Consider the following 20,797-nt stretch of genomic DNA (forward strand, 5'->3'; position numbering starts at 1 on the left):
CTATCGTTCAGGAATGAGCGATAGTCCGGTAGGAAGGTCCAGGGAAAGTAGTTGTGCCGAAGAGACCCTGGCTGCTCTGGGTCGCATATCTTATAGGGTCAGAAGGGGGAGGTCAAAAGGCCATTCTCATTGGCCAGAGATCATATGTCCGGTCCACTGTGATTGGAGGTTAGACGCTGTACCTGGTCTGACCAGGTGCAGGGGAGGGAACTTTAAGAGTCCTTTGTTTGGTGGTTTCGGCGTCAGCAAGGATAAGAACCGGTTTGAGCTAGTTTCCTTTGTTAACTACTTACAACAGAAACTGTCTCTGGAATATGGATTATGTCCATAACTATCGGACAGTGTACATTGCGAAATATTCGCAATGACCGGAATACTTTGCATGATGAGCTGAGCGGAACGATACTAAACACGATACAGACAGATGTGTGCAGGGCTAACTAAGCTATGTGTGGCGTTCTAAACCTTTTAACTATATTTCCTTTCGTGTAAGTGTGTTATTATGAATTTATGTGTGATAGTATGTCTACTCTTCTGGTCCACATTGTCACACATACTCGGGTATGGAAACTTTATTTGCGCAACTCTGCGAACCAAAATGGCGGCCATACTATCACAAAATGGCGTGTGTGTACCTAGACTTCCACAGTGTGTATATATGTGTATATATATGGGTGTGTATGTGTGTGTATGTATATGTATATATGTATGTATATATATATATATATATATATATATATATATATATATATATATATATATATATATATATATATTATCCAAATGAGGCACGTCACTCCGGGTCTTGTGCAAGAAAAACGTTGTTTACTGGGTGCCTACGGCGTTTCGGGCCAGGCCCGTCTTCAGGACATACTCAGTTAAACATTTACAAGTGACATACATTTATACATTTGTGTGACTTACCCATCCCGGTGCTGCCCGCTCTCACATCCGCCCACCGGCGTGTTCTCCGTCTCACTTCCGGGTCTTCCTCCCGGAAATGATGTTTCGCCGTCTAGGGTCATCATGTTGGACGGGCAACACTGCGATGCACTCTATGGTGTATCTAAAAAATAAACAAAAGTGACATAATCAATGCTCATGTGCCCTTTCTCCTTACTCAATTTTTAAAGTGTAACTAATATCACCGGGCTCATTCACATGTTTGATCATAAACCTCTGCTGTACAATCATCATATTTTAGGTGCTATATCTCTGGTGATCACTAGATGGACTGGTGCTTTTTGTGCATGTTATATCCATCTAAACCTCTTATCTAACAGTGTCTCCCTCTGGACAACCTGCATAAAACCTATTTCATATATATACAATTACAAATATATAAAAAAAGCTATCTATACAAAAAAAAACCTTATCTATTCATCTGTTCAATAATTAATTGTTAATGGTGGTCAATATCCCACCAAGGGGGGTGCATATAAAGGGCCTTCCTGCGTCTGGGCTCTGCCGTGTCCACTCATTGTGGATCGGCATTGTCCAGCCAGTACTCCCCTTTCTGCATCTCCCCTCTCGTGACGTGTAGCTGAAACCAAAAAAAAATCAAACGTGCCAAACATTATGTAGAAAATCAGAACCAAGTTGTGTTGTGCTGTGCAAACTGGTTATCAGCTATCATGTTGCTAAATATTAAAAGTTGTGTTAGCGTGTATCTCAAAACATCTGTACTCTCGTGTGTGCTAGATTATTTTGGTATATTTGGCAGCGTCACTCCCAAGCACTATCCGCTTCCTCCTCTTTATACTTATAGTATTATGTATCATTATCTATGCTCCAGGTCTATATTGGTTGTTCGCCAGCGGGTAGACACCCAGAAAATTTCAGTAACCATCCAGGACTGCTAAACAGCACTGCAGCACTGAGCGGAGGGTAACCCCGCAAACGGTGATCACTACAGCACTTATTGGAGCACTGGCACTTTTAGAGCAGCACACAAGCACTTTCTTGCACTCACAGCACTTTCAGCAACAGCACTTTATTGCATTAACATGGCAGCTTCAGCAGGAGAGGAGGAGGTACTGCAGATGATCCAATGTGACAACACCAATGTATTCAGCTACTCGGACAGTGACATTGGAGGTATATTGTACACAGAACCAGTATTCGATATCAATGTACAATCCTCAGGAGAAGAGCTGTTTCAGGAACTGACCCGTTTAAAGAAGAAAGAAGTGGATTTTCTGCTCCACGGGATGACCTTATCTGAGTACTTCAGAAATAAGCAGATACCCAGGGGGTTCAGAGTGCATAACGCACCTACCATCGGACGCTTTAACCCCGCGTTCTGCACCAAGTGGATCAGTATCCTGAACAAGTGTTCGGTGGATCTGATCCTCTTGGTGATAGAGGAATCCACCCGTGAGCTGAATGTGTACAAAGAAAAGATTGCTGCGTTTGAAAATGAACACAAGGGCACTTTGAGTGACACAGCTCACGCAGAATTAATGAGCAAATTAAAGATACAGGTGGATAATTACAAACGGGACATTCTAAAGTTTAAAAAACAAAAGTTCCAGAAAGTTCAGCAAGATTATGCTCAACATAGGGTTTATAAGTGGCTCACCACTGACCCCCAGCAAAAGGGACATGTTCCTCCAAAATTTAAACGCGAACGGAGACCCCCCAAGACAACCAGGGGGATATACCAGCACGTCGGCCAGTGACACGGAGGCCCCAAAACCATCTGGGAGGAATAGTAGAAGACCGACTGGCCCTTTAGGGGTGGACACCCGGTCCAAGATCCACTTCTGGGAACAGAGGGGCGCAAGACCCACAAGTGAACTAGAAGAGGGGGCCAGAGCCAAAGAGATCCCAAGGCAACCCAGAAACACCAGGGGGGGGGGGGGGGGAGGAACTAATCTTTAATTTGTCTGCAATACCACTCACCGAGAATGAAATTTAAGGTTCTAAGCAAAGGTCTCACATTTGTACCAACCATACACCAGGATGATTTCCAATTGAAAGTAGACAACTACAAGGTACAGCGTAAACTTCGACTTAGAGACCATTTTTAAAAGAAAGGAGAAACCATAGAGACACTTAATTCACAGGAGCACAGCATAGCAAAAAAAATTGTGAAAAACCAGCACATTTGACCCCCAAACCTTCAACGCCTCCATTAAGACATTTTCCAGATTGATGGACACTAGGACTGCAGAGGCAACATCTAGCATCAGACCCAATCTCACTAAGGAAGAAAAACAGGCCTTGAAGGTTTTGAGCGCCAGAGAAGATATAGTGATCCGTGGTGCGGACAAAGGGGGTTCAATTGTTATACAAGGGATTGAAGCATACCGGGCAGAGTGCAACCGCCAGTTATTTAACAAAGAAGTATACAAGCTTCTACCCAGCAACCCAATAGAAAAATATTCAAAAGAGCTGGAAGAAATTTTGAATAAGGCGGTACAAGAAGAGATTCTAACCAAAGACCTCAAGAAACAACTGCACAAAGTAAGGCACAAGACAGCATTGTTTTACACAATCCCTAAGATCCATAAGGATGCACAGAGGCCCCCGGGCAGACCGATCATCTCGGCCCGGGGGTCTCTGTGTGAGCCATTGGCTATTTACGTGGACCATTACCGTCAGACTTGTATACAAGCCACGGGACCTATTTAAAGGACACAACTATGCTGTTATTCAAGTTGGCTAGCATAGAAACCCTCCCAATCAATATGATCATGGCATGTGTGGATGTCACAAATTTATACACGTGCATCCCGCACGAGCAGGGATTACAAGCCACTAAAGAGCTGATCACAGACAACCCTTTGTACACAGGCCCACGTATTGATTTTTTCCTACAACTGCTGACATTCACTTTAACCCACAACTGCTTCCTACATGATGGACAATTCTTTAACCAGAACTCTGGGTGTGCCATGGGATCACCGGCAGCACCTGTCTATGCAAATACATATATGCATGGTGTAGAGAATGAGATATTTTTCAAGGATGTCAACATTAGTGCCAAGATATTTTTATATCTTAGGTATATAGATGATATTATCATCTTCTGGACAGGGACTGAGGAGGAATTAGATAATGTTTTACAAAAACACAATGCATCCCCCAGCCCAGTAAAACTGACATATACCATGAGCCAAGACCAAATGAATTTCTTGGATGTACAGATAGAGGTGAAGGAAGGTGGCTTGATAACACAATTGTATTCCAAGCCCACCGACCGCAACACCATATTGCATAAACAGAGCTTTCACCCAGATCATACTGCCCTAAGCCTGCCATATTCCCAATTTTTGCGGGTATGTCGCATCAATAATAACAACGACATCAGAGATAGACAGTTAGAGGAAATGGTCAATAAATTCCTGGCCAGGGGGTACCACAAAAAAGACCTCATAAAGGCTAAGGACAGGGCAAGCAGGAAAAGCCGACAAGAATTGTTAACACACACTAAAAAGGACAAGAACAACAAAGAAAAACAACCCTTCATGTGGTTGACCCATTATACCAACAAAAGCCCTGACATGGTTAAACAAATCAAATCAATTTGGCCCATAGTCAATAGTGACCCCGACTTGAACAGGGCACGCCTAATACCCAGCTATGTTAGGGGTCCGAACCTGAAAGACATCCTTGTAAAAACAGACATAACGGGGAGAGGAGTCAGCAAACCCTCACATTTTCTCTCCAGGAAAGCGGGATGCTACAGATGTCTGGGGTGTGCCACCTGTAGCTACTTAGTAGCGGGTGACACATTCAGACATCCGTACACAGGAAAGGCATATAAGATCAGATATGTCCTAACATGTACCACACGTTATGTCGTGTACTTAATTTCGTGCCCGTGTGGCCTACATTACGTGGGCAAGACGGTGACACAATTTAAGGAAAGGATGGCCTAGCACATGGCTGCAATTAGGGCCGCCTTAATCAGTGGGACCAGCGAGCAAGCAGTAGCCCGGCATTTTGCCGCAGCTAAACACAGCATCGCGGCACTGAGGTACCGGATGATAGACCACATCCCAGCCTCCCTAAGGGGAGGAGATAGGGACAAGCAGTTGCTTTGTATGGAGAGTAAGTGGATACACAAGCTGAACACAGTCAGCCCACATGGGCTAAATGAAGCAATCTATTATGGATGCTTCCTGTAACTATGGTACTGAATAGATCATTTCACAGAATGAGGTAGAAAGATACAAACAGAATCAAATCATACTTAACAGATCCTTTCAGCATAAGTCCATTTAATTCTAAAGTGCTACCCAGGCAGAAAAGCATTAAGCACAGAATAGCCGACAGCAGGCAAATAACTATGGTAGAACAACCAATATAGACCTGGAGCATAGATAATGATACATAATACTATAAGTATAAAGAGGAGGAAGCGGATAGTGCTTGGGAGTGACGCTGCCAAATATACCAAAATAATCTAGCACACACGAGAGTACAGATGTTTTGAGATACACGCTAACACAACTTTTAATATTTAGCAACATGATAGCTGATAACCAGTTTGCACAGCACAACACAACTTGGTTCTGATTTTCTACATAATGTTTGGCACGTTTGATTTTTTTTTTTTGTTTCAGCTACACGTCACGATAGGGGAGATGCAGAAAGGGGAGTACTGGCTGGACAATGCCGATCCACAATGAGTTGACACGGCAGAGCCCAGACGCAGGAAGGCCCTATATATGCACCCCCCTTGGTGGGATATTGACCACCATTAACGATTAATTATTGAACAGATGAATAGATAAGGGTTTTTTTTTTATTTTTTTGTATAGATAGCTTTTTTTATATATTTGTAATTGTGTGTATATATATATATGAAATAGGTTTTATGCAGGTTGTCCAGAGGGAGACACTGATAGATAAGAGGTTTAGATGGATAGAACATGCACAAAAAGCACCAGTGCCATCTAGTGATCACCAGAGATATAGCACCTAAAATATGATGATTGTACAGCAGAGGTTTATGACCAAACATGTGAATGAGCCCGGTGATATTCGTTACACTTTAAAAATTGAACATAGACAAAATAATGGAAGTAAGGAGAAATGGGCAGATGAGCATTGACTATGTCACTTTTGTTTATTTTTTAGATACACCATAGAGTGCATCGCAGTGTTGCCCGTCCAACATGATGACCCTAGATGGCGAAACGTCATTTCCGGGAGGAAGACCCGGAAGTGAGACGGAGAACACGCCGGTCGGCGGATGTGAGAGCGGGCAGCACCGGGATGGGTAAGTCACACAAATGTATAAATGTATGTCACTTGTAAATGTTTATCTGAGCATGTCCTGAAGACGGGCTTGGCCTAAAACGCCGTAGGCACCCAGTAAACAACGTTTTTCTTGCACAAGACCCGGAGTGACGTGCCTCATTTGGATAATTGTATGTTGTTGGGGGTTACCCCGGCAACCGAACGAGCACCCGGGCAAGCATTCCTGCGCAAGCTGGTGGGCAGTGCCGGATCATTTGCAACGCTATATATATATATATATATATATATATATAATGGAGGAGGCGCACACAATGAGCATGTATATTCCAACACTTTACTAAAAAAAATATAAGCTCATATACATGTTAGTTTTAAAAGATGCACATCATCATACCCTCCAACATGACCCATTCCATTAGGTACAAAATGCTCTGTTCCTGGACTTCCCTGCCAGTGGCAGTTACAGAGGTTGGACTCCAGTACAGTCCAAAATTCAAAGAGGGGTGTCACATCAACAGTCAGTGTGTCCAGGACAGTGATGTTTGGGGTGGCAGTAGGTGTGGCTCCCCTTTTTGAATATTGGACTGTGCTGCAGGCTCACATCTGCAACTGCCACTGGCAGGGAAGTCCAGGAACAGAGCATTTTGTACCTAATGGAATGGGTCATGTTGGAGGGTATGCATCATCTCATCACTAATGTCGATATGACGGTGGCCGGCTACCGTGCAGGGTCTCTCGATACACCATTCAGCGGCTTCCACCACCAGACAGCAACACGATGTTCCCCACGGCTTCACACACAGACCCGGCTAGATTTCCAGCGTCACTGCTAGCACGCCGTCAACGCGTTTCGTCACGTCAGGACACCCTCTGCCTCTCCCTGTCACCCACTATTGTGTTACATATTATGAACTTATATTTTTGCACATGGGCACACAAGTTCCACCACTGTATCTATCATCTGATTTCTGTATTAGCAGATGCACAGATTAGTGTAATACACTGGCACTTTGCACTTTCTTTGCAGCTCGCTGGGTTTGAGATCTCGAAGACTGAGTCATCCATCAGAAAACCTTCTAATGTGGAGAAGAGGAAGGAGATGGACATTGAGCTGGCCTACACCGCTCCAGAAACCTTGCATGACATAAATGCGTACGACAAATGGAGCGAAATCTACAGGTCAGATTACAGAGGGGTTACATTGCTAACAGCATATTATATCCCGGTTATTATAAAGGTGAGCAGTCCTATATGCTGAAGGCCATGGTTGTAAGGACTGAGCGCTGTCTGTCTCCAATGGCATCACGTTCTGTGGATTTTCACACTGGAGTAGGGCGATTAAATGCGTGACGCTCAAGCTCCTGTGGAACTAGACATTCCAGCATGCCCTGTAAGAGGTTCAGCATTCCCTTAATGCAAAACTATTGCCGGGAATGTTGGTTTCAGGAACTGTGATCTGAGGCAGTAGCAAAATGATGTGTTGGAGACCATGTATAGAACATAAAGCAAACAACTCCGGCACTAAGAATAGTCTGTGAAATACTGGCCAGAGAATATGATCTGCAGGACGACCCAGAATACTGGGAATCCATTCTTCTTCACAACAGGGAACATACGCAGCATGGGGCAATGTCTCAACTATACCAGCAGATGGTGCTCTGGGGCTCTCGTTAGGTGTTGGGAGCTACAAAGGCACAAAGCAACTGATTGAAAAATTTCACGAGCTGGTTGGTTGGTATTTTGGGCCTGATTCAGACTGAATGCACGGCTGTGGATTCTCAGGCCGGGCGATTATCAATAGACTGCGTATGCGTACAGTCCTGTAGTACACATGCACAAGGCCATCCTGTGATAAAATTCTGCTACTTTATTTAATCGCTGGCTATTCGCAAGGTTAGTGACATGAAGACGATGTTTGGGGTGGTAACCGCCTGTTCTCTGGGAGTGTCAGGTAATACGCAGGTGTATGAGGGGAAGTCATGTGACCTCAGCTCTGCCCCCGATCAGCCTGATTCTATCGCAGCTGCTGAGTAAGTCCTGGGCTACGGACATTCTGCACACACTATGGATTCATTACATGGTGAGCGGCTGTTATCTGGAAGTGTCAGGGATAATGCAGACATGGCCAGGTGTATGAGGGGAAGTCATGTGACATCAGCTCCGCCCCCGATCAGCTTGATTCTATCATCGCTGCTGAGTAAGTCCTGGACTACGCAGAGACTGCACACACTGGGAATCATTACATGGGGAGCGGCTTGCGGATGGATTTGCAGCAAATTACCAGCCTGCCCAGGGTGGGATATGATACTGGTGGGGCAGCCTATACCTGATCGCTGGGCTCAGAAAATTAGCAGCTGTGCAATCAGGTCTGAATTGGACCCTTTATCTCTCTCCAAGGCTTATTATATAGACCCCTTGGTAACAGCAATGTACAGGAACAATAAGTGCTTGGCATAAACTAGAACTTAAAGAACAAGGGACTGCGGACCCAAACTCTGGATCTCCAAACCGGAAACTCCCGCAGTTGAATTGACAATGAGTAGTGAGCAGGAACAAGTTTATATAGGGTACCCAGGCTGCTGATAGGATGCTGGAGTCATGTATCAGACCCTGCCATGGGATTGGTTGAGCTGTGGAAAGCTGATCCCAGGGAAGATTGTGATTCCCATGTCTCAGCGGTATGGTCTCCAAATGAGCAAAATAAGGGGTCTGAATTTTACTTATGATTCGGAACATGTGCTGGTGAGTAATAGTGATGCACTGCCATGAAGCTCCTGGAGCAGAAACGGACTATACTAGTCCAATGTATGACAGCTGGGATGTGTAGTTCCTCAACAGACCTGATCTACAGCCGTGGTTCTCAAGTACCCAGAACAGGTCAGGAGTTCTCTCAGTGGAACAGATGGGATAATTACTGACAGACCAAAATGGGAATAACTCACCTGGGTATCATTAAATAAATCCAGAAAACATGGCCTGTTGTGGGTACTTGAGGCCTGGAGATGAGAACCACTTGTCTAGAGGATAAACACAAATAATCTGTGTGTACTTTTCCCAGACTGATCATGCTTCAACAATCGTCAATGGATTATTATAATTGGATAGATCATACATAGACACGCCAGGCATAGCTTAAATGTGCTGCTGGTAGAGTCATTGATCCATAAAAGGTCAATCACAGGGGTAATAGGTCCCTTACCGACATGTTTTGCTTTGTCTCTGCCACAGCTAAATTAATCTAATATTATAATCCCCCTTCTCTTTTCCAGTCTGGGAGTGGTGATGTATGAAATTGCAACGGGAAAACTCCCATTTAAGGGTAAGTAACACCACACAAACACCTGTCTTCGGTGGTCACACAAATCCAGGCCTCCATCTGCAGTGACTGTAGCTGTTTGGTATGATCTGTTCCTGCACTGAATTGCTATATGTTAGCCTATGATTCTCAAATCCTCTACTGCTGAGTGATCTGTGTACAATGACCTATGTGCATCACCTATCAGACTGGGTAAACAGACTCATCCCTGCAGATGCGCTATGCCATGCTGGGGTAATTGTGCGGATCGCAACAGACTCCTCCCTGCAGATGCGCTATGCCATGCTGGGGTAAATGTGCGGATCACAACAGACTCCTCCCTGCAGATGCGCTATGCCATGCTGGGGTAATTGTGCGGATCACAACAGACTCCTCCCTGCAGATGCGCTTTGCCATGCTGGGGTAATTGTGCGGATCACAACAGACTCATCCCTGCAGATGCGCTGTGCCTTGCTGGGGTAATTGTGCGGATCACAACAGACTCATCATTGCAGATGCGCTATGCCATGCTGGGGTAAATGTGCGGATCACAACAGACTCCTCCCTGCAGATGCGCTATGCCATGCTGGGGTAATTGTGCGGATCACAACAGACTCCTCCCTGCAGATGCGCTTTGCCATGCTGGGGTAATTGTGCGGATCACAACAGACTCCTCCCTGCAGATGCACTATGCCATGCTGGGGTAATTGTGCGGATCACAACAGACTCCTCCCTGCAGATGCGCTATGCCATGCTGGGGTAATTGTGCGGATCACAATAGACTCATCATTGCAGATGTGCTATGCCATGCTGGGGTAATTGTGCGGATCACAACAGACTCCTCCCTGCAGATGCACTATGCCATGCTGGGGTAATTGTGTGAATATTAACAGACTCCTCCCTGCAGATGCGCTATGCCATGCTGGGGTAATTGTGCGGATCACAACCGACTCCTCCCTGCAGATGCACTATGCCATGCTGGAGTAATTGTGTGGATTCCGTGTATCAGCATTTGCTCATATGTCGCTGTTAGATGTTGCGTTGCCTCTTGTTTACTGCTGGGGGTCAATTTGTTTCAGCGCAATGGACCTGATTTATATTTATTTAAATGAAAACCTGATGGATTAAATAATTAATACAATATCCGGAGGGTCTTATGTTGTCACTCACAGTGGCTGTGCAGTGTTCATGTGAGGGCACTGCTCGAGGCACAGGGAGGCAGGTCACTATTATACAGCTGGGCACTGCACGAGGTACAGAGGGCACATCGCTGTTATACAGCTGGGTGCTGCAGGAGGCACAGGGGGGTAGGTCACTGTGTTATACAGCTGGGCACTGCATGAGGCATAGGGGGGGGCAGGTCACTATTATACAGCTGGGCACTGCACAAGGGTGGGGGGCAGGTCGCTGTGTTATACAGGGGGACACCTTACCATATTATACATCAATGATATATAGGCGGCTCGGAGTGGGACAGCTGGTGATCTGTGTCTGTCACCCATAGACCTGCCTGACATGCAGAAGGATCTGTGTGCGGAGGTGCCTGCTGGTCTCTCACCTGCCTGTGTGCCAGTATTACGTGACCTCATTCTGCGGAGCCTGCAGGAGAATCCCAGGGGTCGCCCGTCTGCTGGAGGTACCAATTCTCAGCCCTCCGGGTAACCGGGGCATTATTTATTTATTTATTTATTAACAGTTTCTTATATAGCGCACACAGATTCCGCAGCGCTTTACAGAGCATAGTTATAATCAAAAACACATAACAAATTACAGTACAAGACAGTTTAGGACAAGTACATGGTTAATATGGATAGGTGCACCAGGGGACAGGACACTGAAGCAATTACCAGGGTGGCAAAGGTTTATATATTCTAAGAAAGGCACATAAGGAGAGAGGGCCCTGCCCGTGAGAGCTTACATTCTAAAGGGGAGGGTTAGACAGACTGGGGTGACACAGAAGGCGAAGAAGTGAGCTTAGACAGGTTAGGTTGAGAGATTGTCAGGTTTTATGCAGGAGGGTGGGAAGAGGTCAGCTTAGTCTTTAATATTTTAAGTCTAAAAAAGTGCTGGGTCATCCAAGAGTAGACAGCAGAGAAACAGTTGGAGATATAAGTGAGGATAGAGGGAGAGAGATCAGGAAAGGATCGGTAGATTTTAGTATTATCAGCATAGAGGTGGTAGTGGAAGTTAAGTGAGCAAATAAGCTCACCCAGGGAGGACATGTAGAGATAGAGAAGAAGAGGGCCAAGAATAAAATGTTGGGGGACACCTATTATCAATGGAAGAGCAGGAGAGCTAAAGTCATTAGAGGTACAGCTGTGCATTTTTAAAACAGACAGTGCATATGCAAGCAGAAAGAGTAATATTCAAAGTTTTAGCAGTTAAGAGTTGCACTTGTGTTGATTGTAGTTTCCTTCAGTTTCTGTCCAGTTTAAGTCCAGGCTAAGTCTAGGCGACAGTGTGCGGTTGTATATTCCTACTTAGAATCTTCCTACTTTGAATTCTGACAAAATTTCTAAAGCCAGATTTCTATAGCCAGCCAAGGCTTAGTCAGCCTCCAATACTCTAATAAGTAGATCTGTAAAAGCTGTTTCTAACTTCAGTATTTAAGACCGCACCCAATGCCCCTCTCCCACTAGAGAAAGTGAGCAATAAAACTGAGATAAGCAAATGGTGAGATGTTACAGACCATGTCCAAGTCACTAGTCAATTTTAAGTCACTATCTAATTTTAAAAATAAATTTGTACATTTACCTAAGACAAAGCAAGATACTAATCACAGTGATGCTAGTTCAAATATGACTGTTGCATGAATGGAATTTTACCTAAGACAAAGCAAGATACTAATCACAGTGATGCTAGTTCAAATATGACTGTTGCATGAATGGAATTTTACCTAGGACAAAGCAGTATACTAATCACAGTGATGCTAGTTCAAATATGACTGTTGCATGAATGGAATTTTACCTAAGACAAAGCAAGATACTAATCACAGTGATGCTAGTTCAAATATGACTGTTGCATGAATGGAATTTTACCTAAGACAAAGCAAGATACTAATCACAGTGATGCTAGTTCAAATATGACTGTTGCATGAATGGAATTTTACCTAGGACAAAGCAGTATACTAATCACAGTGATGCTAGTTCAAATATGACTGTTGCATGAATGGAATTTTACCTAAGACAAAGCAAGATACTAATCACAGTGATGCTAGTTCAAATATGACTGTTGCATGAATGGAATTTTACCTAAGACAAAGCAAGATACTAATCACAGTGATGCTAGTTCAAATATGACTGTTGCATGAATGGAATTTTACCTGCAATGAGAAGAGAATAAGATGGGAGTTATGTCACAGCAAGTCCAGGCTAAGTCTAGGCGACAGTGTGCGGTTGTATATTCCTACTTAGAATCTTCCTACTTTGAATTCTGACAAAATTTCTAAAGCCAGATTTCTATAGCCAGCCAAGGCTTAGTCAGCCTCCAATACTCTAATAAGTAGCATTAATGTGACCATTCTATATCACAGAGCCATATAATGCCGCAGTATGCCCTGATGACACCCATTTACTGTAGGATACCATATATAATGGTATAATCCCAGCATGCTGCAATACATAGGGGTATATGGCAATAGGCCTGGCTTCTATCAACTCTTATCAATAGAAAGTCACTTATTGCCATTATGCATCCGAATACTTGCTGAGCATTACCGGCCGGGAGTGGTAAGGCCTAACTTACATCAGCCCGTGTGGCCACTATTTGCGCCAGACAAAGCAGGGTGTCCAGGGAAATGTATCCTTGGCTGCCGCCATTTGCGTCAGACGAGGCAGGGTGTCCAGGCAAATGTGTCCTTGGCCGCCATTTGCACCAGATGTGGCAGGGTGTCTGGGGATTTGTATCCTTGGCCACCATTTTTTGCCAGACGTGGCAGGGTGTCCGGGGATTTGTATCCTTGGCCGCCGCCATTTACGCCAGAAGTTACAGGGTGGCCAGAGAAATGTATCCTTGGCCGCCATTTGTGCCACACGTGGCAGGAGAAATGTATCCTTGGCCGCCATTTCTGTCAGACATAACAGGGTGTCCGGAGAAATGTATCTATGGCCGCCATTTGCGCCAGATGTGGCAGAGTGTCCGGGGATTTATATCCTTGGTCCCCATTTGCACCAGTTGGCTGCTGGGCATTTTCTCCACAGCTGTCATCACAATGCAACAAAATCTGTTGCAAGAACCCATCCCTTAATGCTGGCATTTTGTGCTAGAAATGGTGAAATCCGGCAATATTCCTGCTGCAGACCTTAGTCTTGTTTCCCGCTATGGGTCTAATTGAGCATGGCGTGTGAATTGGAGAAATAGCACTTGCCTGCGATCTAATAGTCACCGCCCAGACAGAATAACCGTCCCTTGCAAAAGTGTGATGTACTCGGAGATCCTTCACTAACACCGAACCATCAGAGAGTTTCTGTGCCAATCTGGAGCTACAGTACCTCTAATCTGAACCAGGCTGGCAGCCAACATCACTGATGTCAGAGACCCACCTGGCAAACACCTTGGCATGCCTGTGTATATATGCAGATGGAGCAGGCTTCTTCTTTGCTGGCGAATCGCCAGAACGTCAGCGCTGGCGATCCGCCAGCAGCCTCGCTAACCATCTGACTGAGACGCGCGTGCGTCTCACGCACATGCGCATCTCAATCTCCGTCGGCGGGGCGATGGGAACCCTGTCCGTCTCCACTTCAGGGAGACGGACAGGGTTAGGGGGCGTCGCCGTCGCCATCCCCTGCAAAGATGGGACCTGCCCCATCTGTATACACACACTCACTCCCTGTCAAACTGTGACTGCTATGCATACGGCTACATAATGGCAAATTATGGCCGCACCTACGTAATGTGAACACTGCACATAATTTACATATTGACCGAATTGCGTTTTTTTTTTTTTTTTTTTTTTTTTTTAAATATATATCTATATAAATTAAACCATACTGTTGAGTATCTCTTAATACTGTCAGTAATTATCCCCTCTCTTTGCAGTGATTGTGGACCAGCTGATGGCGCACCTGAACCAGAGGGAGTGCTCTGCTGACAACTTTCACATGTAACCCTCGGGGATCAGGAGCTGGGAATTCCTGGAATTTATGTTAGGCAATCTGGGAACTTCCTATTCCAACAATGACTATTACATCTTCAGATACTGAACCCCCTCCCACAGCACTGCATTCTCCTTTACTACACAAAATGAGCGTTATAATATAATATGCAGGTATCTGGAACAGTGTTATTGTGCTTGAGCTTCATGTCCCATGATAAAGGAACAAGTGCCTGTTACACACTGCCCTATCTACTGGTAATAAACATTACCCCACTGTGAGGGCCACTTGCTGTTATTACGGATCTACAGGGATGATTCTTTTAACAGACAGATCCTAGTGATGGCCATAATACATATAGGACCGTGTGGGTGCAGCGGCCTCATCCAATGCCTGATTTTACCTGGAGAGCTTCCTGTCTGCCACAGATTATATAAGGCACACATAGCCGTATGTTGGGATGTTTGAAAATGTTGAATGATTAAGGGCCAGATGTATCAAGCTTTAAAAAGTGAAAACTGTACAGTGATAAACAACCAACCAATTAGCTCCTACCAGAAATTTTTCAAACCCAGCCTGTAACATGACAGTTAGGAGCCGGTTGGCTGGCTATTTATCACACTCCATTTTTATCACTTTTTTGAAGCGTGGTACTTCTGGCCCTTAATGTTTGATGGTTGAGCACATACATTATTCCTGCTGCAAGGCAGCCCCCATTCCTCCTGGTAGCCCCCTGCCCGAGGGGAGACCACCGGGAGCCGCGGAGATGACCAGAGACCAGGTTCTTCTTCTTCTTTTTTTTTTTTTTAATCTCTCTCAACCTTTCACCCAATTTAATTCCCCCTTTAGTCCGTATGTGTCACTATGAGCGGGTGATGATGTCAGGAAGGAGTCAGAGGTGATTTCACCTAAGCCTGAGTCATAGGCTTCAGATGGAGTGGTCGGCTATATGTCCATTAGTCCATATGATACCAGGGTAATACGCTGACATGTTTCTAGACTCGCCAGTCACTTTTTCAAGGCTGGTATTTGTTACACTAGAAGTTTGGGTGGTTACCAAAGACCTTGGATTGTGTTCTTAGGTTGTTATGTTTTACAACAGGCATGTCCAAACTATGGCCCTCCAGCTGTTGTGAAACTACAAGTCCCATCATGCCTTGCCACAGTTGTTTTGCTATTAGGGAATGCTAAAACGATGGCAAGGAATGCTGGGATGTGTAGTTTCACAACAGCTGGAGCGCCATAGTTTGGACATGCCTGTTTTACAGCCTAAGCATAACCCTCCTGCTGCCAATATAATTCTACCCCACCCCCAACCCTCCCCTTCACACCTGTTGCCTAACCCTCCCCTCCCGCAGCCTAACCCTCCCCTCCTGCCAGGGTTGGATTAAGTCTTCAGGGGGTCTGGTCAATTTAGGCAGGGTGCCCCCCTCCCACTTGTCATTACTGGCCACAAACTTAGGTAAACAGAATTAGGTTAAATGTATATATGTATAATGTTTAAGCGGCTTTATGGCACGTGGTGTATAGTCTAGGGTGCATTACTTGTGTGGTATATAGTGTAAGGGGAGTTACATGTGCGGTGTATAGTGTAAGGGGCATTACGGTGTGTGGAGTATAGTGCAAGTGGCATTATGTGTGCGTTTTATAGTGTAAGGGGCATTACAGTGTGGAGTAGGGTGGCCAATCCCGGGATCGGGATCGGCGGGATCCCGGGATTTGGCCCCCAAAACGCCGGGATTTCAATCCCGGGATTGGAATTTCCAATCCCGGGATTTCGGGATTAAACTGCGCATGCGCAGTTTAATGCCGGGCAGCGTCTGAGCACTCAGACGCTGCCCGGCTTCTCCCAATCCCCGCAGTGCGCAGCGTGACGAGGTCACGCTGCGAGGTCACGCTGCGCAGGGCACAGCCGCACGTCCACGGCTGCCCGCCCGTCCAGCGCTCCCGGCCACCTGCCCGCCCACCCACCCACCCAGCGCTGACGGCCGGCAGCACTCACGGCCGGCCACCCGCCCGCTCACCCACCCAGCGCTCACGGGGACCCAGCGGCAGCGGTCCCTGCCGCCCACTCAGCGGTACCTGCCACCCACCCGCCCACCTAGCGGTCCCTGCCACACACCCGCCCTCCCACCCAGCGCTCCCTGCCTCCCACCCACCCGCCCTCCCACCCAGCGGTCCCTGCCACCCACCCGCCCTCCCACCCAGCGGTCCCTGCCACCCACCCGCCCAGCGCTTGGGCGGCCAGGGTGTTTTTTATTATTAGGGAAGCCAATCCCGGGATCCCGGGAATCCCGGGATTGAGCATTTTTCAATCCCGAATCCCGGGATTGAAAAAATGCCCCGGGATTGGCATCCCTAGTGTGGAGTATAGTGTAGGGGGTATTATGGTGTGTGGCGTATAGTGAAAGGGGCATTACAGGGGGGTGGGGGCGCCAGAAACTTTTTTGGCAGGGGGGAGCAAATTTTATAGTTACGCCACTGCCTGGCTGCCATGATTAGTGGGCACTGCACATCCAGTGCTGGCCTGGACTCTCACTTCAGCACCCAGCTGTTGTGGGCCAGATGTTTTGTCCTGCCTGATTCTTTATTTGAAAACCCTATTATTTTTTACAAAAAATATCACTAGTGTGAGGTGTAACACCTGAAAATACATTTTCACAAAATCAACAATGTGTATGACACACAATGTGATACATTGTCCAATGTTTTCTATGCAGTTTTACACATACATTTAATAATAATGTGTGGGTCAGTATCATATTGTGTAAGGTTTGTAGGGTGATGAAGTTTTGGTTTGCTATAGTTGTTACAGGAGTAAACACGTGTTCAATTTATCCAAACCACATTGATGGATGGTGACAGTGAGGGGGAAATTTACTAAGCTAAATTTATAAAAAAAAATTGTATATTCATAGTAAAAATACAAATATTTTTTGCGTATTCATATTGATGGGACATTCGTATTTGTATTTACAAATACAAATGAATACACCATCAAAAGAATGGTGATTCCTAATTTACTAACCGCGGGATATGCCCACTAATTGCCGGCCAAATACGCCAGGAAAATACACTTCATTTTCCTTGCGTATTTGGCTTCAGCCTGCATGGATCAGTCAGATCCGTGCAGGCTTCAGCTTGTAAAAAAAATAGAAAAAAAATGGTGTGGGGTCCCCCCCACGGCCATAACCAGCACCAGGCTGAAAGAGTTGGGGCAGGTATTAAAAAATCATGACTCCAACCTGATAGGGGCTTCGCTGATTTTTGAAAACCAGCCCCAGGCTCCAGAACCTGGGCTGGTTCCCAAAATACAGGGGACAAAACTATAAGGGGTCCCCCGTATTTTAAGAACCAGGCCCAGCCAGCAGGGTAATGCCACAGCCTGGGGGAGACTTTTTATACAAGTCCCCCCAGCCAAAGCATTAACCCTACCGACCAGTCAGCCTGGCCAGGGGTCCTGGGGAAGTGGGGACCCCCCTCCAGGACTTACCTGGCCAGGCTGAAGCCTGGTGCTGTCCTCGATGCCCCTGGGCAGTGGGCATCGAGCTGATTGGAGTGTAAAAAATTGAATAATAAACTATTGTCTTATACTGTGGAACTATGAATCCCAGCAAGCCTCCCCCCGCATGGTGGGACTTGGAGAACCACAAGTCCCAGCATGCAGGGCATTAAAGGGCCCGCTGGCACAGTACAAGAAATAGTTAAATAAACACACACTGACACACATGAAATATTAGTTTAATACATACATTACACATACAGTACATATTGATACCTATCTTGAGCCCGTAGGTAGGTCCCGGGGTCCGGTGCTCTGGGGTCCAGGATCTGAAGAAATCCATAGGGGTACCTGTGGAAGAAAATCCTGATCTGAGAAATTTGGCTCCTGATTGGCTGCTAGGCAGCCAATAGAATCATTCGGAGGAGAGAGAAGATGAAACTTCAGTGTCTCTCCGGTTAGTCTGTGAGAGGGTACCGGCCAGGACAGTAGCGTTTTTTTTTTTTTTTTAAGAAGACCTGGACTACGTCCCAACTGTTCCCGCTTCCTGCTCGGGGCCGCCATTGTCCCGCGGTGGGGGGCAGTTGGGAGTCCCCCCCAGCCTGGCAAGAATATATGCTGTGGATATGCGCACAGCGTTTATTCAGCGCCACAGAGCGGCAGAAAATGGGAATCCCGTGAGGCCACGCCCCTCTTTTTAAAGGCCACGCCGTGCTGGAGTCCTGATCTCCCCCTTCAAAAAGTTGGCAGGTATGTGGTTGGTTACCTGGCTCTTTTTAATTAAAAAAGAGTCGTATTCATTCATATTAACAATACGAATTTGTACTGCGATCAGTGGTGTAACTAGGTGCCACAGTGCCCGGAGCAAGGGCATGTTTTGCGCCCCCCCCCCCCAATTTGTAGTAGGCGGGGCCCTTGTTCGTAATACCGATTGTCGGAGGCAGATTGAGAGACGGAGAGACATTGTCAGGGAGAGAGAGGAGCAAGAGAGAGTTAGGGAGAGAGCGAGACCGAGTGGGCAGGAGACACTACCTGATTTCAGCGGGATGCAGTTTAAATCCCGGCGGTCGGGATCCCGGCGTTCAAAATCCCAACACCGAAATCCCGACACTTTCTCCCCCTGTGGGTGTCCACGACACCCTCGGAGGGAGAATAAATTAGCATGCCGAGCGTAGCGAGGCACCGGGCCCACTGCATGGCGAGCGCAGCGAGCCCGCAAGGGGGGGCGGTCCACGTCCCCCCCCTTGTCGGGATTTCGGGATTCTGGCGTCGGGATTTTAAACGCCGGGATCCCGACCGCCGGCTTTTCATGCCGAATCCGATTTCAGCACAGGAAAGAAATCTCTCCCTGGGACCCTTGCTCACAGGCTTCAGCGAACACAAGGCATGACCTCCTGACTCCCTCTCTCCGTTCTCTTCCTCTCCTCCGGCAGCCTCCCCTCCTCTGCAAACAATGCCTGCCTGCAACCCTGCCAAAGCACTGAAGAGAAGGCACACAGGTTCCCTGCTCCCTGTGGCACGCAAATTGCGGAAGTGCACCCGGGGGAGTGGTTTTTTGATAGCTGGAACACCAGCCTCTCACTGCCTGGGACAACTTGAACTTTCCCTGCGAGAAGCCGACCGCAGCATACAGTACTTGGGTGTGTGCTACGCAGATCCAGGAAGAACACTGGGTGAAGGTGAGCTTGGAGGCAACTGGGGATTTGGTACAGGGGGAGCAGCTCAGGCCCCATAGCACCTGCACCTATGGTAATCACGCCACTCAGCTGTGTGTGCGGACGAACTGGGTGGCGGCAGAGTTTGTGGCGCACGGCTACGGCGCCTTGTGATCTTTCAGCACCTGGAGCTTGTGCTCCACCCTCACTACGCCCCTGACTGCGATCAGATATGAATAAAGGCCATTGTCTGAACATGACAGGCACACTTGTTTATTAAGGTTGTAGATTTTGAAAAGGCACATAATAGCAGTTATGATTCCTGATGTATCAGGGGGCAAAAACAATTAAATAAGACCTATGAATGCAGACAATTGAAAATATTTGAACTGGAAATGTGTGGTTCCCGTGTGTGTGGCTTGTAGTTAGGTAATTGGTTAATGAGAGAAAATTGACTAGTGCAAGTATATTATCTATTGTGCGTGTTGATTGCCCAAGCGATTGTGGAGCTGCTAAGCTGGCTGGCCTGCGAGGTATGAAACCTGCTTTTTCAGACCAAAGGTTTTTCAGCTCTAGCCGCTCAGTTGAGCGAGGCCACCGCCCAGCACTTGTCAACACACATGTATACGGCCTAGTTAACGCCAAGTTTTAACCAAATTTGTAACCACGCCCTTCCATACGCCCACATTTCCCGAGCGTGCTCAGAGGCGATTTTCTGTTTGGTGACTCCCGTGCGAGCACGGATGGCGGACCTTGCACATGCGCATAGCATATGGCATGCATGCGCAGTAGGCTAAAATACGCATTCCGAGCAAAGTTGTTTCCGAGCGAGTCAACCAGAATAAGGCCCATAGTACTGTAACAAATAATAGATTTTCCTTTTCATGCTTTGGTATTGTTGCGCTGTATGACTGTTGATATCTATGACATGTGAAGATATGCTTGTGTGTGCTTACGATGATGTAAAATATGCTCCTTTATTTTTTTGTCACTCAGACACCCCAACTAGCGCCTTCGGGTGCTTATAGTTGTATTAATC

At 46.5% G+C, this 20,797-nt stretch overlaps 1 protein-coding gene across 4 annotated transcripts in view; it reads left to right on the forward strand.

Moving 5' to 3' along the window:
• LOC146045200 (mixed lineage kinase domain-like protein) overlaps positions 1–15,236 on the forward strand; it is a 104,628-nt gene extending 89,392 nt beyond the window's left edge. For all 4 annotated transcript variants that reach the window (XM_083163911.1, XM_083163912.1, XM_083163910.1 and 1 more), the window contains 4 exons: positions 7,241–7,392; positions 9,483–9,532; positions 11,013–11,144; positions 14,546–15,236. In XM_083163911.1, coding sequence (XP_083020037.1) covers positions 7,241–7,392; positions 9,483–9,532; positions 11,013–11,144; positions 14,546–14,613 — 402 coding nt within the window. In that variant the 3' untranslated portion in view covers positions 14,614–15,236. The remainder of the gene's footprint in view (positions 1–7,240; positions 7,393–9,482; positions 9,533–11,012; positions 11,145–14,545) is intronic.
• The last annotated feature ends 5,561 nt before the right edge of the window (positions 15,237–20,797 follow it).

Source organism: Crinia signifera, chromosome 11 (genome assembly GCF_055691185.1).
Source record: "Crinia signifera chromosome 11, ASM5569118v1, whole genome shotgun sequence".
Classification (NCBI taxonomy): Eukaryota; Metazoa; Chordata; class Amphibia; order Anura; family Myobatrachidae; genus Crinia; species Crinia signifera.